The sequence below is a fragment of the Leucopleurus acutus genome (genome assembly GCF_964270905.1).
Source record: "Leucopleurus acutus genome assembly, chromosome: 7".
Classification (NCBI taxonomy): Eukaryota; Metazoa; Chordata; class Mammalia; order Artiodactyla; family Delphinidae; genus Leucopleurus; species Leucopleurus acutus.
In genome coordinates, this window is record NC_139150.1 from 8,278,290 (window position 1) to 8,294,804 (window position 16,515).

The 16,515-nt window shown below is 48.7% G+C and overlaps 3 protein-coding genes across 4 annotated transcripts in view; 1 reads left to right on the forward strand and 2 right to left on the reverse strand.

Moving 5' to 3' along the window:
* LRSAM1 (leucine rich repeat and sterile alpha motif containing 1) overlaps positions 1-5,572 on the reverse strand; it is a 41,581-nt gene extending 36,009 nt beyond the window's left edge. For both annotated transcript variants that reach the window (XM_082842074.1, XM_082842073.1), the window contains exons 1-5: positions 5,474-5,572; positions 5,118-5,174; positions 4,565-4,609; positions 3,065-3,142; positions 1,628-1,696 (exon numbers count right to left, since the gene is read on the reverse strand). In XM_082842074.1, coding sequence (XP_082698200.1) covers positions 1,628-1,696; positions 3,065-3,142; positions 4,565-4,609; positions 5,118-5,174; positions 5,474-5,545 — 321 coding nt within the window. In that variant the 5' untranslated portion in view covers positions 5,546-5,572. The remainder of the gene's footprint in view (positions 1-1,627; positions 1,697-3,064; positions 3,143-4,564; positions 4,610-5,117; positions 5,175-5,473) is intronic.
* Positions 5,573-7,883: 2,311 nt separating this feature from the next.
* Positions 7,884-11,781, forward strand: RPL12 (ribosomal protein L12). Its single transcript, XM_082842699.1, has 7 exons — positions 7,884-8,019; positions 8,808-8,881; positions 9,900-9,998; positions 10,343-10,424; positions 11,031-11,117; positions 11,456-11,568; positions 11,739-11,781. Exons 1-7 carry the CDS (start codon positions 7,983-7,985, stop codon positions 11,742-11,744), a joined length of 498 nt encoding a protein of 165 aa, XP_082698825.1. The 5' UTR covers positions 7,884-7,982; the 3' UTR covers positions 11,745-11,781.
* Positions 11,782-13,525: 1,744 nt separating this feature from the next.
* ZNF79 (zinc finger protein 79) lies at positions 13,526-14,958 on the reverse strand. The gene has a single exon (XM_082843002.1). It carries the CDS (start codon positions 14,707-14,709, stop codon positions 13,612-13,614), a length of 1,098 nt encoding a protein of 365 aa, XP_082699128.1. The 5' UTR covers positions 14,710-14,958; the 3' UTR covers positions 13,526-13,611.
* Between the last annotated feature and the right edge of the window lie 1,557 nt (positions 14,959-16,515).

Sequence of the window (16,515 nt, forward strand, 5' to 3'; positions counted from 1 at the left end):
GAAAACTGAGGCTCAGAGCGGTGAAGTCATGTGTCCAGGAGGGCAAAGCCAGACTTTGAACCTAGTTCTTGCTGAGGTTTTATCATTTATATTGACCACAAAATAGCCAACAATGGTCCCACAATCAGGGCGGGAGCAAGAAGGGGACGAGCAGATTCAGGGATCCAGGTGAGGCAGTGTCTGTTGAGGCCTAGTTATCCCAGTGTTAGCAGAAGGAAGCTGAGCTGCATAAAGGCAATGGGATCTGGCCAAGGCTTCAAGGCCGGCAGCTGGTGGTGCCAGGATTGAAACCCGGGCTCGCTGGATCCCGAAGGCCACACTCCCTCCAGGATGTGGCATCATGAGATGAGCGAGGCTGACAGGATGACACACGAGGAAGCCATTAAAAATAGATACGATGGAAAGGGAAGCACGTTAAAAATAATGTGGCAGATGAATATTTGATGAACCAAAGGATGGTTACGAGTTATTATCAGGTATCCAAAGGTTACAAAACAGTGAATGCAGCAATTCTACAAAAATATATATGTAAACAATTCCCCAAAGATCCTACATCCTGGTATTCATTGTGGCTCTCTCAGTGGTTACTGGCAGTGGCAGTTACTACTATTGAGACACACGTTCTCCACGTGACCCTGGGCAAGTTACAGTCATCCCTCTGGACCCGTTCTCTCTTCTGTAAATGTGATAACAGCACCCACCTCGCAGGGTAGTTCATTCAAGTCATCTTGAGTTTCCTCCACGTGGGAGGCAGTGCGCTAGGTGAGGACGCTGCCGGCACAGAGACGACAGTTCGGGAGGGGAGCCAGCTGAGCATAACTAGTGATTACAGACTGCAATCAGCGCTCTCAGGGAAATACGCGGGTTGAGACAGGCGAACAAGATGGATCCACCTGGATGGGGGGGGTCGGGGAGGATTCGCAGGGACATTTGGGTTGAGACGGAGGAAGAGCTACTCGGGCAGAAGGAAGAGCCTTGTGGAGACGCCCTGCTGGCGGTGGGGCGCAGAGGGCTGGAGGGTTTTAGGAGTTGAGTGCAGACAGTGGAGGGGAGAGAGAAGGAAAGGAGGCTGGGAAGACAGGAGGGCCCAGCGTACAGGGTCTGATGGGGCACAGTGAAGAGAAGGGAATTTAATCTGAGTGTGAAGGACGGCACGGCTTCCTCTGTGAACCGGGGATGATGCTAACACCTGCCTCGCAGAGTGGCTGTGAGGAATCAATCAGCCGACAGCGCAAGTGCAACGCTTAGCTTGGTGCTGGCATGCAGGGAATGCTCCGTAAATGCAGGGGCTGCTGCTGACAAGGAGCAGAAGTGAGGCGGTGAGTCAGAGTGCTGAACTCATCATCTGGAAAAGGTAGACTCTCTGGGCGCTCTTTTCCTTTAAAGTTGCGGAAGCTCATGATGAAATCTCAAAAGCACATGCCAAAAATACGGTGGAGAGATGCCCACAGCCCAGACTGCTATGTTGACGCCATCACTGGGCATCTCAAGAGCAAAGGGGGAGGAGCCGGTGGCACCAAGTGCAGCCCTGGCTAGAAAGAGCGCGACCAGAACATTCCAGGTCTGTGTGGCTGCCATTTCTTACTTAGGTGGTCAGAGGTGGGTTTTTTGTTTCCTGAAGCCATACCTGGAGGGCTGTCAGCTGCCCTATATCATCAGGAAGGGCTGTCAGCTGATTATCATGAAGATCCAGAACCTGCGGAAGGGGAACAAGTTTAACACCTAGAAGTCACCAGCTGAGAAAGGCCCTCTGATTTCAGGCTCCGGAGAGACAAGGGTGAGGTTGGGCAGGGGTGCCCCACGCCTCTGGTGTTGAAAGCAGGAGCACCGACCCTTCCTCCCCAACTAAATGATCATTCCATCTCATTTCCTTTCTAAAAGTATCATACTACTTCATTCTCTTATTTATCAAATACTTATTTTTACTGTTGAGTGAAAAAAGCTAGCTATGAAAGAGTATGCATAGATATTCACGTTAAAAACGCCTCATGGTATAAATACATATTTGCATAGTAGAATACTACCAAATATGCAATAAAACATTGATAGTAGTTCCCTAGAGTGTGAAATTGTATGTTTTTCCTTATGCTTAACTGTATTCCCTAATTTTTTTTTTTTTTTTTTTCGGTGCGCGGGCCTCTCACTGTTATGGCCTCTCCCATTGCGGAGCACAGGCTCCGGACGCGCAGGCTCAGCGGCCATGGCTCACGGGCCCAGCCGCTCCGCGGCATGTGGGATCTTCCTGGACCTGGGCACGAACCCGCGTCCCCTGCATCGGCAGGTGGACTCTCAACCACTGCGCCATCAGGGAAGCCCTTCCCTAATGTTTTTAACAATGAAAATGAGCAAAAAATAGGATATATATATATGTGTGTGTGTGCACATATATACTATAAAATGCATATATATGAAATATATATATAACCATAAACGTTTTTTAATGTTATCTTTTTTCTGATTATAAAAATAATGCACGTTGGACCAGAAAAATGAAGAGAAGTAAAAACGACCCCTAATCCCTGCACACCATCAAGAGCCATAGAAACCACCTTGATGCCTGTGCTGCCGGTCTCTTCTCCCAGTGTGTATACCCACTGCCACAGCTTATGTTCCTGTGGAACCACCCTGGGGTCTCACCTCACATATACTGTGGCTATAGCCCAGTCCTTGTCCTGCGGGAGCTGACGGTCAGGAGGGAGGTGCCCCAGCTCACCAAGCTTTCACGCACTGACCACACAACACCTGGTGTCTCTCCTATTCCTTCCTGTTTGGGCCCATTGGTCTCCCTGCTCTCTGCCAGCTCACTTGCTATGAGCTTATGGTTTGCCTTTCCACCTAGCTCCCTAAGGGCAGGGCCTGGGGCTGCTTCTCTTTGCAAGTGCACCCCACACAAAGCACAGACAAGGTGCCCGATAAACCATGCTGACTAAACCCCAGAGTCACCGTGACACTAGGCATGTCTGGCATAAACTCTGACAGAGGACGCGTGAAGGGAGTGGGGATGCTGGCTACCACCTGGAACACCACGCAGAGTCCCTGACGCCTGGGAGAAGGGCCCCAGTACCTTGATGGTGGCGAGACTCAGGAGGCTGCAGGATTTAGGAAGCAGGGAAGTGAGGTGATTCGTGTGGACAATCAACACCTGTGTGGAAAAGATTTTTGACATGTTAGGCTGAAGAAGAGCAGCAGGGAGGGAGGCTGGAGGCGGGGTAGCCAGCTCAGCTCAGGCTGCCAGCGGCCCCGCCCTGCCCGGTTCTCCGCTCTTGCAGATGTCACAAGGGATGTCTCCAAAAGTGGAATCAGATGACCTTAAAATCTGGTGTTTCCAGGGTGAAAGGGACCTTAGAGGTCTAATTCTACCTTCCATCCCAAGAAGGGATCCCCGTGCAGCTGACCTGATCTTAACCTACCTCAGCTTCAGTATCTTCTTGTGGAAAACAGAGAATAATAAATTCCTGTCTGAGGGCTGCCATTGATGATTAACAAGCTAACAGACAAAAACCACTTAGCCCAGGGCTGGCACGTGGTCCAATCCGAGTCATCTATTGCTGTTTTTGTTAGGCGGCAACCCCTGCGTGGACACTGCCAGTGTCGAGGAGCTCACTACTCTGCTGGCATGGAACACATTTTACCTACCTTCACTTAGATACTTCATTCAGAATACTCTTACCTACCTGCATTCAAGTCTGCAATGCCTTTCTGAAAAATCATTCATTCCACTCTTAACCTCCCCTGGGTGACCAGAATGAAATGAGTGTAGTTTTTATTATTATTCAGATAAATAAATAAGTAAATAAATAAATTTATTTACTTATTATTTTTGGCCGCATTGGGTCTTCATTGCTACATGTGGGCTTTCTCTAGTTGTGTCAAGTGGGGGTTACTCTTCGTTGCGGTGCGTAGGCTTCTCATTGCAGTGGCTTCTCTTGCTGCAGAGCATGGGCTCTAGGCACGTGGGCTTCAGTAGTTGTGGCTCGCGGACTCAGTAGTTATGGCTCACGGGCTCTAGAGCGCAGGCGCAGTAGTTGTGGTGCACGGGCTTAGGTGCTCCGCAGCATGTAGGATCTTCCCGGACCAGGGCTCGAACCCATGTCCCCTGCATTGGCAGGTGGATTCTTAACCACTGCGCCACCAGGGAAGTCCCGTAGTTTTTATTATTAATAACTGCGGTTACTCAGTGTCTACTATGTGGCAGGCATTATACTTGGGGCATTTATCTCTCTTTCTACCTGCCTACATACCTCACTTGTAGTTCTAATAAAAGCTCTGCGAGAGTAGAACTACGGATGTCTTCATTTCAGATGTCTTCTCAGATGAAGAAACTGAGAAGTAAGAGCCTAAGGAAGTTGCCCAATTCAGGAGGGGCAAAGCCAGGACTGCAAAGCCAGAGCTGCCTGATGCCAAAGCCTGCTCTGCTGTGAACACACCTGCTGCAGACTGAAAGGGTGCGATTCAGAGAGAAGGGGGATATCTGTGCAAGGAAGACAACTCCTAGAATTCCCACCTGATTTCAAACAAGCAAACAAGCAATAAATAATTCTCTGAAAATGAAGATCTGTCTCACCTTCTTCTGCAGAACTTTGCATGTTGCAAAAGCCCCAAATGGAATCTAAGATAAGATAAAGAAGGATCAGTGCCTCCCCTCCTGCCAGTTTTTAACTTGTGTTCTGAGTGGCACACGTGTTGGGGAGAGATGGGGCAGGAGGTGAATAAGTCTAAGCCTGGGGAAAGCTGGGAGGAACGCTGCTCGGGTGGTCAGCCCTCCCTTCCAATCAGCTATCGGGTGACTACCTGCCCACCCACCCACCTCACCCCCAACAGGAACGCTATGAGAGGCAAAAGAAAGATCTCTGGTGCTTGGCAGAGAATCCCAGGCTCTCCCAGTGCCCTAGGAATCCATGAGTACATTTTCTAGACTCTGTGACTCTTAAAGACTATGCTGAAGCCAGAAGATCATCTCAATTCTCTCGGACAAGAACAAAACCTAAGGAAACACCTCTTGACAGGAGTTTCTGGCCTTTTAAAAGCCTCAGTCCACATCTAGCTTTCCTAGGGACACGTGATCTAAGAAAGAAGGGCAGACAAAAATTCACAGGCAAACCACCACCCCAGTTTACCTCTGAGAGCTCACATTTAGAGATGTCAAGAATGTCATCTGCCCCAGCTTCTTTTGCCTAGGGATAAAAACAGTTAAAAAAAGAGGGTCCATCCTTCCAGAGTGGACAAATCAGGCAAAGAGACATAGGATTAAGGGGCTTCAAGAGATCACAGACACCATCCGGTTCAACTAGTCCATTTTGAAGGTGGACCAATGATCTCTGCTTTAATGGGGCTTGAGGTCCAGCAGGGAAGAGCGTGAGCGAGTAATGAGAAGTGTGATCGGCTTATGGAGGGCAACTGCAGTGTGGAGCCCTGTTGCATGGGGCAGAGGTGGTGATGGGGATGGGCTCAGAGGAAATCCATTTTCCCTCACCAGACACATCTGGTACTCCAGCCGTTTCCGAGCCTCCTCACTGGGTTTCCGCTTCCGGAAGAAGAGTGGCATCCTTCCTTTTCCTAGAGTGATCTTCACAACACTAGGGCACAGGAGAGAAGTTAGGGCCTGGGGACTCTGTCACAGGTCCCCAACACCCAGGACAGGTAGCACAGTAACACAGAGCATGTAGCTGATCTGCGGGACTATAAGTTCCTTGTGGGCAGGGGCTGTGTCCATCTTGACCATCAGTCCGTGCCCTGAGCCTGGCACAGCAGGTGCTCAACACTCTTTGTTCTTTGTTGACTAAAAATAAGCAGCAGTATGTGGAAAGAGCGCAACAGCAAGCCAGATCACCTGGGTTTGAGCCCACATTTGCCCCTGACCCACTGTGAGACCCTGGCATACCCTTTCCCCATTCTGGGCCCCCATCTCTCCTCCACGTTAGACAAGGGGGTTGACTTGGAGAAGTTTCCTCAGGTCCTTCCCAAGGATGCTCCTTGAGGACTCTAACAGACTTGGCTGATGAATCCCTTGTAGGCCCTGAAAGACCATCAGAGTGGCATCAGCAAACCAAACACTGCATGGCTTTAGCCAGCACTGACCTTGACCCTGGGGAACTCAACTACATCATAACCAAAGAGATTTCGGAGCTAAATAAAAGCTCAACAGCAATCCTCAGGCATCTTGCCACTCTCACAGTTATTATTCCATTTGATTCTCACCACAGCCCTCTTTCTAGTAACAAAACGGATGCTCATCAAGTTCAGCGATCGGGTCATACAGCCTGAATCGCAGCAAAACCAGCCTGGAACTCTGCTCTTTCAAGTCCTGATCCTGTGGCGTCTGCCCAACTCCGTGGTGCTTCAGTAACTTAGCACACATTAAGTATACCGTCCTGAACTCAGAAGCCAGGTGCTCACTGCCTGCCTGGTACCAGAAAATATCAGATTTGATATGGGACAGCGATGGGCCAGGAAGTAACCATACAGGGAAGCTTATGGTTAACAGCATGGGCTTTGGGATGAAATAGAATTTTTTTTCTTTTTTCTTTGTTTAACTGGTTTTAAATCCCAGATCTGTCACCCATCAACCATGTCCCCTTGGTTCACCTCTCTGAGCCTCAGTCTCCTCATCTGTAAAGGGTGAGTAATGTTACCAACACTTGGTTCTATTTGGATCCAGTGGTTTCCATATTTGCAAAGCCCATAGCACAGTACCTGGCACATGATGAGTGCCCAATAAATGTTAACCACGTAGCACCACACATCTAACAAACATTTATTCAGGGCCTACTACAGCTGAAGGATCTAGGGAGAAAGGGGCCAGGGAGAAGATGCAGTTGAAGAAGACACACACCCATTCCTCAAGGGGCGGCGTAGAGATCACAGGTCCCTGCCTATAGAGGTGAAGGCTGTCTGGGGAGCTGGCCAAGCCTGCAGAGCTGGCTCAGGCTCCTCTTGTCACCCCACCTGTCTGCAGGGATGGGGAATGATCTAAAAACAGCCCTCCCCATCTCTCCCTGATGACCAGCTCTTATCCGCCTGCTTCCCAATGACTAACTTTCCCTCACTTCCTCCCCAACGGCCACCTCTCCTCCATTCCCCCTAGAAGATCAGCTCTTCCCGACCTGCTCCCGGATGTCCACGCCTCATGCATCCCCTCCCCCGACGTCCAGCCCAGATAGGAAGAGCCACACCCTCCTCCCCTGGCTGGGGTGGGCAGTGCCCAACCTTGCTTTGCGGATACACAGGTCTCCGACGTTCGTTCCCTCTGGTGGACCTCAAGGCAGGCCGATCACTCGCAGGTCTTGGTCATGGACGCCGGGTGACAGACTACCCGGCACGGGCCCGGCGGAGCCACAGTCTGCTCTCCTCCAAACGCAGGAACTGGGGACCAAAACTCAGAATCTCCGAAAGTCATGCAGACCAGGATGACGAAGTCTGAGACCGAAGACCGCAGAATCTTAGAATTAAGAGTTGGACCGGATTTAGACTCTAATAAAATTGTTTTAATAGCTAAAATGCCCACATCACGAGGGAATTAGAAGGGGGTAGGGGATTGCCGTGGTCGTGGGGTCTCGGAACGCTGGTGCGGACCCGCAGGAGAGGGGCGGGGTTCTGGGATAGAATGACAGGAACTATGGGGTGACCCTCAGGGAGAATGGGCAGCAACGGAGCCTGAGATCTCGGGAGCAGCGCTCTGTTGTCTGCCTCCCCCGGGAGAACTGCCCCGAACCCCGCTTCAGAACCCCTAGCTGCAGCTCACCGCGGTGCCTCCTTCTCCAGCCTTCAGCCTTAGGTGCCTGCCCACAAGCAATATGGCACCAAGGGCGTCGCTGCAAGATGGGGCGGAGACGGCAGTTCTCGCGAGAGCCGCGCTTTCAGGACTTTAACTGGCGCAAGTGCCCCACCTTCCGGTCTTTCGGTTTTCGGCTCGGAGGAGGCTAAGGTGCAACTTTCTTCGGTCGTCCCGAATCCGGGTTCATCCGACACCAGCCGCCTCCACCATGCCGCCTAAGTTCGACCCCAACGAGATCAAAGTCGGTGCGTGCTTTAGATGTGGCCGGGGCTTCGGGATGGCGCATCCCTCCCCGCGTTCCGTCCGGCTTGCGGCCTCCGCCGCAATTGCCTTTCCCACGGCGGGTTTTAGAACAGCTGCCCCCTAGAGGCTGGCCCTCTGGTGCTGCGTTCGGGGCACTGTGTGGTCCTGGCCGACCCGCTTTCTGGGCCTCAGCTTCCCCACGTGTAGATGGGGGAGCAGGACCGGACGACCTGTGGCGGCTTTGCAGCCGTGATCACCCTTAGGGTAAGGTTTGTCTCCGGGCACGTCCCCCTAGGCTGCGTTGGCCGGCGTCCGGGGCTTCCTCCACGCCGGCGCGGTGTGGGCCTCTGCAGCGGTAGCCAAGCGGAAGGCCGCTGTCCCACGTGGCGCTTGGAGCGGTCCACGTCTTGCGGGGAGGGGTGTCCTGCCTCGCTCCCCCCGAGGTTCTTGGGGCTGTGTTTTTTTTTTTTTTTTTTTTTGCCGTACGCGGGCCTCCCACTGTTGTGGCCTTTCTCGTTGCGGAGAACAGGCTCCGGACGCGCAGGCTCAGCAGCCATGACTCACGGGCCTAGCCGCTCTGCGGCATGTGGGATCTTCCCGGACCGGGGCACGAACCCATGTCCCCTGCATCGGCAGGCGGACTCTCAACCACTGCGCCACCAGGGAAGCCCTCTTGGGGCTGTTTTGAGAAGAGGCAGAAGGTGGTGTGGCCAGGCCCGGAAAGATGCGTTGGGAGGGCTGTGACTTGGGGGCTCCCCTTGCGGAGGCTCTGATCCTTTCTTTCTCCCAGTGTACCTGAGGTGCACCGGTGGGGAAGTCGGTGCCACGTCTGCCCTGGCCCCCAAGATCGGCCCCCTGGGTCTGGTAAGTCATCCTTGTGGAGGGGCGCTTTTTGTATGCGGAGAGCAGAGTTCGACTCTGGCTTGTGCAAACACGATTGTGTCTGAGGTGCCCCTGACAGTGAGCGATTGCCATCCCTAGCTAGGCCTGAACTGGCACTAGCCGTCACAGAAAGGTTGTAGGTAAAGATGGAACCTGGTACCTTGAACCTGTAACTTTCCAGTGCCTCTTAGCTGCTGCTCTTTGTGTCCCTGAGAGACGGGATAGAGGAGGTTTTTGAAGTCAAGAGTGGCTTAGTGACACTGCATTGCCTACTTGGCCTGTTTCCTAGGGAGATGGGCATAATGGCTGCTGGGAAGATAAAATGGGGTGTGACATGAAGATCTCGGTGAATGTTACAGTAGCTTGTATAAACAACTCTGCTTTGAACCTACTGGTTAATATGATTAGCTTTACCTAGAATCAGACTTATTTACCTGCTTTTTCCTCCATTTTATACTCTTTACTGAACTTCCTTTTTCATGAATATAATCAGGGCTTTATTCCTTGAGCAGTGGTCTCCTGTCTGAAAAGCTCTCCCACCATGGTTTTGCTTAAGCAGTGTCCTCATTACTCTTCCTTGCTGGCACTCACTGGACATCTCTCCTGTTTAGGGAATTGTAAAGGGGCAAATGCCCAGACCTCATCCCCACAGATTCACTAGGGTTGGTCAGACACAAGGACCTGGTGCCTTTAAAGAGACCCCCGGTGATTCAGATGAAAGAGAGTTGAAAATTACCACATAGGTCCTTAGGAGAGGGTAGGTAGATAAGGGCCCTGGTCCCATTGTGGCCTTGAACCTGCAGTTTACAGCCCTGGACCAACTAAACCTGCAGCCTCAGTTTTCCAGTTTAGTATGGTGATAGCCGTGCCTCAATTGGGCAGGCAAAGTTAAACGTGTTTCAAACAGCTTGCTTGTGCTGCCAAGTGAGGAGGACCGGGCAGATTTCCAGACTGCTTCCATGTGGGGCCTGGTGTGATCATATACCTTTTATTTCTGCAGTCTCCAAAAAAAGTTGGTGATGACATCGCCAAGGCAACTGGTGATTGGAAGGGTCTGAGGATTACAGTGAAACTGACCATTCAGAACCGACAGGCCCAGGTACTTGGTTTGAGGGAGGGCAGAGGTAGGGATTGCTGGGAGGAAGGTTTTTTGCTGACATGGTCACCTGCCACCAGTGGTGAGGTAAGAGCAATTTTATCTGTGGGGAAGGCTTTTGAGAGCATGGGTCAGATATTAACTCTTCTCACTTTTGAGACACTGGGTAAATCACTTATGTTTGCTGGGGTAGGACGTGTTTCAGGTTGTGGAAATTAACCTGAATGTACAGTAAATGTGGCATCTGGCCCCATGGATTCTGAGAGCCAAGGTGCATGGTAGTATTAGTTGTTCTCATTGGAGGGTGGGGTAGGGTATGTTGTTCCCATTGAGAATCTCTTCTGCAGATTGAGGTGGTACCTTCTGCCTCTGCCCTGATCATCAAAGCCCTCAAGGAACCGCCAAGAGACAGAAAGAAGCAGAAAAACAGTGAGTGGCTTTTTCCCTGGTAGTATGCGAGTGGTATTGTGTGCCCAGTGTTTGATACACAGCTGCACGTGCTCCCTTTAATGAAACCTAGGGATGGCACAGGTATTTGTTAAGCTGTTAACAGAGCTAGGCACTGCCAAGAAGTGCCATGTGGCTCTCCCCAATCCCTGGTGTGGAACAGATCCCACTCAATACTTGCAGGAGGGACATGTTCAGGCAGGGTGAAGAAACTTACGATAACCAGTAATCAAGAAAGAGCAGCTTCTTAGCTGGATGACAGACCCTATGGACAGCTTTAATCAACCTCAGTCACTTCAGCATGTTTTTTCTCCTCTTCAAAACAGTCCTTTCCACTTAAGGTTAGCAAAGACTTGACTTTGTCCCTAGCCACCCGCCACTGCACCTGACCAGTTTTCTGTTGGCTGGTGCAATCCAGTGGTGAGCTGATACTAAACCCCAGCTTAGGAAACAGGGTTGTTCTTCATGTGGATGACTCTGTGCCGAAAGCATGGGAACAGGTTAGAAATGGATGAGGGAGGACTGACTGGTCTGCTCTGCTCTGGCCTCAGGTGGTAAAAAGCTTTTGCTGTTTTTTATTTTCTGCAGTTAAGCACAGTGGAAACATCACTTTTGATGAGATTGTCAGCATTGCCCGACAGATGCGGCATCGATCTTTAGCTAGAGAACTCTCTGGTAAGAACAGAACAGTATGGGGCCACCTTAATTGTCACGCAAAATGTATTCACTTAGTGGCATTTTCCCACTTAGAGGGGACTTTATTCTGTAAGACCTGAAATTGGGGTGTGGTGTCTTTTTGGGTTTGAAAGAATCTGGGTATCATAGGACCTGTGGACATTTTTGCATTCAGAGCTTTTAAATATATGGAGCTATGTATTTTGGATTAGGGGAGCAGTGATGATTATTCCTGTATTCCATAAAAGTTTTTCCTCTCCTTGCCTGTATTTCCCCACTGGTATCTGAGGATTGTGAGGGACGACAGGCCCTCTGATTCTACCTTTTCTTCATTATAGGAACCATTAAAGAGATCCTGGGGACTGCCCAGTCTGTGGGCTGCAATGTTGATGGCCGCCACCCTCACGACATCATAGATGACATCAACAGTGGTGCAGTGGAATGTCCAGCTGTAAGTGACTTATGCATTGATTTGCTTAAAATTAGGGTGAAAACTGGAGGGGAAGCTAATGTATCCTTGGGGAAAAGGTGGAAAATTCTATAAGTGCTCAATAGTGGGGTTGGGAGATAAGGTTTTTTTGTCCTATTACTGAGAGGGTTTTTTTTTTTTCTTTTCCACAGAGTTAAGAACTGCAAAGAAAAATAATAAAGGGTTATTTGACAAGCAGTGGACTTTCTGATGTGGCCTCTTCCTTGGGGGAGCCTAGGCTTTGTGGTCAAATGGTGGTCATTGAGGCCAGGGTGACAGAATCTGGGGATGAAGCAGCAATCTGTGGACAACACATTTCTGTCCTGTATGGGACTAGCTCAGAAGATACCTAGAAAGGAAGTCTGTTTTTTGGAGACACATTCATGGAGCTCCTCAAGAAAAAGTTCTTGGTCAGAAAGAAAACTTGGGGAATTAAACATAATAAACACCCAGGGAAGCAGCTCTTCATCCCAAACCAGTTTAATCATTTGGTGGGTTCTGGGCCCAGGGCCCATGATTCAAGGCTTTGCTCTCCATTCCAGTGTACAGCTGTGGTTCAGAATCACTGATGGGACAACCAAAGAACCTGACCTTTATGAGTCCTCTTCTGTAGTTAATTAGCAGCTCCTAGACCTACCCTGGTTTGCTTTAAACTAGTCACAGACTATTTTCTAATGAATGCTTTCACCTTTCCTAAGCCTCTCCCTTGTCTTTTTCTTAGTTCTGTTCCTTTTGAGTTTCTAGAGCTCATCACTCACTTTCACCTTATTTGATATGCAATGAATGAACCTCAAACACCTCGACACTGAGACAAAGCTACCCGAGCAGCCTGAAGTACCACCTGGAAGGGGCTTCTGGGCACTAGCCTAAAGGCAGTTGGGAATGACGGCACCAAGAACTTCATTTCCCTGCCATTAGCCACTTGGCTGTCCCATTTGGTCATGGTGGTTTAGGTGGTTTTTAATCACAGGTGCAAGCAGGGGTGGAAAACTGCTTTAGTGGAAAGGACTGCCTGAGATTGCTGGAGTGAGGAACATTCCAGGGCACGTGGCAAGTCATCAAGGAATCAAAGCTAGAGGCCTTGGGTGATGGCTGAGGGTATAACCAGCTTACCTTACAGTAGACCAGTCACGGGGAGTCTCAAATCAGGCTTACCTAATCAAAAACCAAGTAAGCTCACAGCAGTTTATAAGTGCTGAGATGAGATCTAGCAAGGGAGAAAGCAGGGCAACAGGCTAAAGAGCTTAATTTAAAAGATACTCAGCTGTCAGGAAGAGGGGAAAGTAAAAATGACTCGCCTGCCTCTGAGCCAGGGAAAGCACGGCTGCCGTCACGTTGCCCCAGGTTTGTTAGCCTTCCCTCCCTTAGGAACTCCGTTTACAGGTATGTGCCTTGCTGAGGGGTTTTATTAGCTTCTTCCTGCACCCTCAACCTCACTGTCCTTCCTCGGTCTTTTCTTGACAGCAGTAACTAGAATAGAGCACTTGAGCAGCTCAGAAAGTGCAGGTTGTGTGCAGCTGTGTCTAGATTCAGCATCCCTCCCCCAGCCCCGTTCTAGTAACAGCTGGCTCTAGAATCCCCTTCCTCACTTGAATTCACTCCCCCAAATCTTAAACCTCAGTGGCCCCACTATGGGGAATACTCGTTCCCGGCTAATGTTCTTGATTCTCCTGTTGCAACAGCCCTCATTCAAGCAGAGACTACTACGACCACACCACTGCCAAAATACCTGGCCTTATAAGTAGGAACGAAGTCTTTCACTCATTCTTTATAAATCGTTTCTGGAGTGCTTTTACCACTGAATTAAAGGTAAATCTTTAAAACAGTGTAATTGGGGTTGGGTTGTCTTAAGAAGATGTTGAGAAAGAAGAGAGCACCTGAGACCTTCCAGAAGCAACATGTAAAATAGTGACTATTTATTAAAGGTGCTTTTGCATGTGGCTCTGAGCTAGACTTAAAGTCAGATGTCCCCAGATGCTTTCAAATTACCTGTCAGGTCCCCATCCACTTTGGTTATGTTCCCAGTTACTCTCCAGCATGGAGTCTCTGATGTCTAATGAAAGCTGAACTACACCTGAAGGCCTTCCCACACTCACTACATTCATAAGGTTTCACACCAGTGTGAATTTTCTGATGCTGACTAAGGGACGAGCTCTGGTTAAATGCCTTTCCACACTCATTGCACTCATAGGGTTTTTCTCCTGTGTGAATTATATGATGTCGAATAAGGGCTGAGCTCTCACTGAAGAATTTCCCACATTCATTACATTTATAAGGCTTCTCCCCAGTGTGGGTCTTTTGGTGGATTATAAGGTTTGTGCTTTGGCTGAAGGCCTTCCCGCACTCACTGCACTTGTAGGGTTTCTCTCCAGTGTGAGTCCTCTGGTGGTTTGTGAGGTTTGCACTCTGGCTGAAGGCCTTCCCACATGCATTACATTTGTAGGGTTTCTCCCCTGTATGGATTCTCTGGTGCTGAATAAATGCTGCACAGTAGCTGAAGGCTTTCCCACATTCGCTGCACTTGTAGGGCTTCTCCCCTGTATGAGTCCGCTGGTGGTTTGTAAGATTTGCACTGTGGCGGAAGGCCTTCCCACAGTCACTGCATTCATAAGGCTTCTCTCCAGTGTGAATTCTCTGATGCTGAACAAGGGCTGAACAGTCACTGAAGGCTTTCTCACACTCACTACATTTGTAAGGCTTTTCTCCGGTATGAGTTCGCTGGTGTTTTGTAAGGTTTGCATTCTGGCTGAAGGCTCTTCCACATTCACTGCATTTATAAGGTTTCTCTCCGGTGTGAATCCTCTGGTGCTGAGTAAGAGATGAGCTCTGGCTGAAGGCCTTCCTGCATTCATTGCACTCATATGGCTTCTCCCCAGTGTGGCTCTTCTGGTGCTGAGAAAGGGAAGAACAGTAACTGAAGGCTTTGCCACATTCATTACATATGTACGGCTTTGCTCTGTGAGGTTTAATTATATCTGAATTCTTCCTGAAGCTCTCTGTGTGTGTTTCACATTTATGGGGTCTCACTTCTGTAGGAACTCTCTGCTGTGGAGAAAGAACTGGTCTCAGATTGAAGCTCTTCCCCAGTTCACTGTTCCTGTGATCTGACTCCCCAGAGGGCATCTCTACACTTGGGTCTTGGAATGATTCTTCAGAAATGTCTTGTTCAGGTGCTGATTCAGATACAATCTTCCAATCTGAAGAATATTTACAAAAGCAATTTTAAAGATTCTTTTGGTGAAAGAAAAGATACCGAAAGACAAAAGGCTGAAGGAGTCTGGCTGAGCTCTTATGTGGGACAGGTTCGATGCTTCCACCCCCTTCCACCCAGGATGTTTCTGTTATAACCACAATGATCAGAAAGCTTTTCAGAGACATGAGCACTCTTTGCTCCCTTTCCTAAACAGCAGAAGTTTATCCTGAACCTGCCTCAGATGCACTCCTCTCCTTTCTTTCTGACACTCCTCTCCTGTGCTTTTGCCAAGTACTGGGTTGTCTTAAGCTGTCTTCTTAGTCACAATTCTTGGTGTGGTTTTGGGCAACCTGCTACTACCAGGTTTGAACAATTCACTTAAAAAAGCTGATGACTGATGCCAGCAGGATGAATGTTTTCACCTATCATATCAGCAAGATTTCAAAAAAAAAGGTTAATTCTAGAGTGTTGTTAAGAGTGCAGCATTTGGGATATCTCACACACTGGTGTGGCTGCATAAATGGACAGGCTTTCTGGAGAGTAATCTGGCTGCATGTGTCAGAGTCCATAAAATGCTGACACATGGGCTTCCCTGGTGGCGCAGTGGTTGAGAGTCCGCCTGCCAATGCAGGGGACACGGGTTCGTGCCCCGGTCCGGAAAGATCCCATAGGCCGCGGAGCGGCTGGGCCCATGAGCCATGGCCGCTGAGCCTGCGCGTCTGAAGCCTGTGCTCCGCAATGGGAGAGGCCACAAGAGTGAGAGTTCCGTGTATCGCAAAAAAAAAAAAATGCTGACACAGAATTCCACTTCACCTGCATTAACATCAGTTGTCAACAATGCATCATTTGTCAAATGAAAAGCAAATACCTAAATGTTTAATAACGAGGAATGACTATAGTATAGCCAGTCAAGGGACACTGTTCAGCAGTTATAAGTCATGTTTGAAATCTGTACATTATAATTCCTTTTGTAGAAAGGTATTTATTGAAAAAACACTGGCAAGTTATACAATGTGAAGATAAGCTGTGTTGTCTTTGGCTTGTGGGATTAGGCAGGGGTAGTTTTTATTTTCTTCAATGCTTATCTGTATTTTCTAATGTTCTCCAGTGACTCTTATTTTTATAATAAAAGTTATAAAAACCTTGCTTTCAAGGACTAAGCAGTGATAAAAATAAACAACATGCTGTTAGGTGAAAGAAGAAATATGTAAAATTACATACTGTTAATTTTAGAAAATGCTGCTTTTTGTAATACGAAGATTGAAGGTAATACCTCTGTGTGGTGGGATGACAGGAGATCTTGATTTTCTTTTTTATTCTTTTCTAAACTTCAAATGAACTTATTTTTATTAGAAAAACAGTTATTTTAAAAAGAATAACATTGCTTTTATAATATGGATGGGGGTGGGTGATATTTTTAAAAAGAGTTACTGATTCTTAATCCCTTTTGGGACCTCATTCATTTTAAGAGAAAACCTTAAAGTGTGAATTAATGTATAATATTTGCAAAGTATTAAAACTAAGTGAACCCAACGGTCCCAGACATCTCTCTCTGTCTCCTTCATAGAGGCTTATAGCTAAGGGAGTGAAGTTTTAGGGAAGGCTATGGAGCTTCTTTTCACAAGGGTCAATTTTCCTGAAAAGATTCTTCCCGTTTCTACCTTATTTAGGAAAACAGCAGGTTAGTTTTAGGTATGCTTTATTTGAATTTCTATACAGAATCTTGACCCAGACTG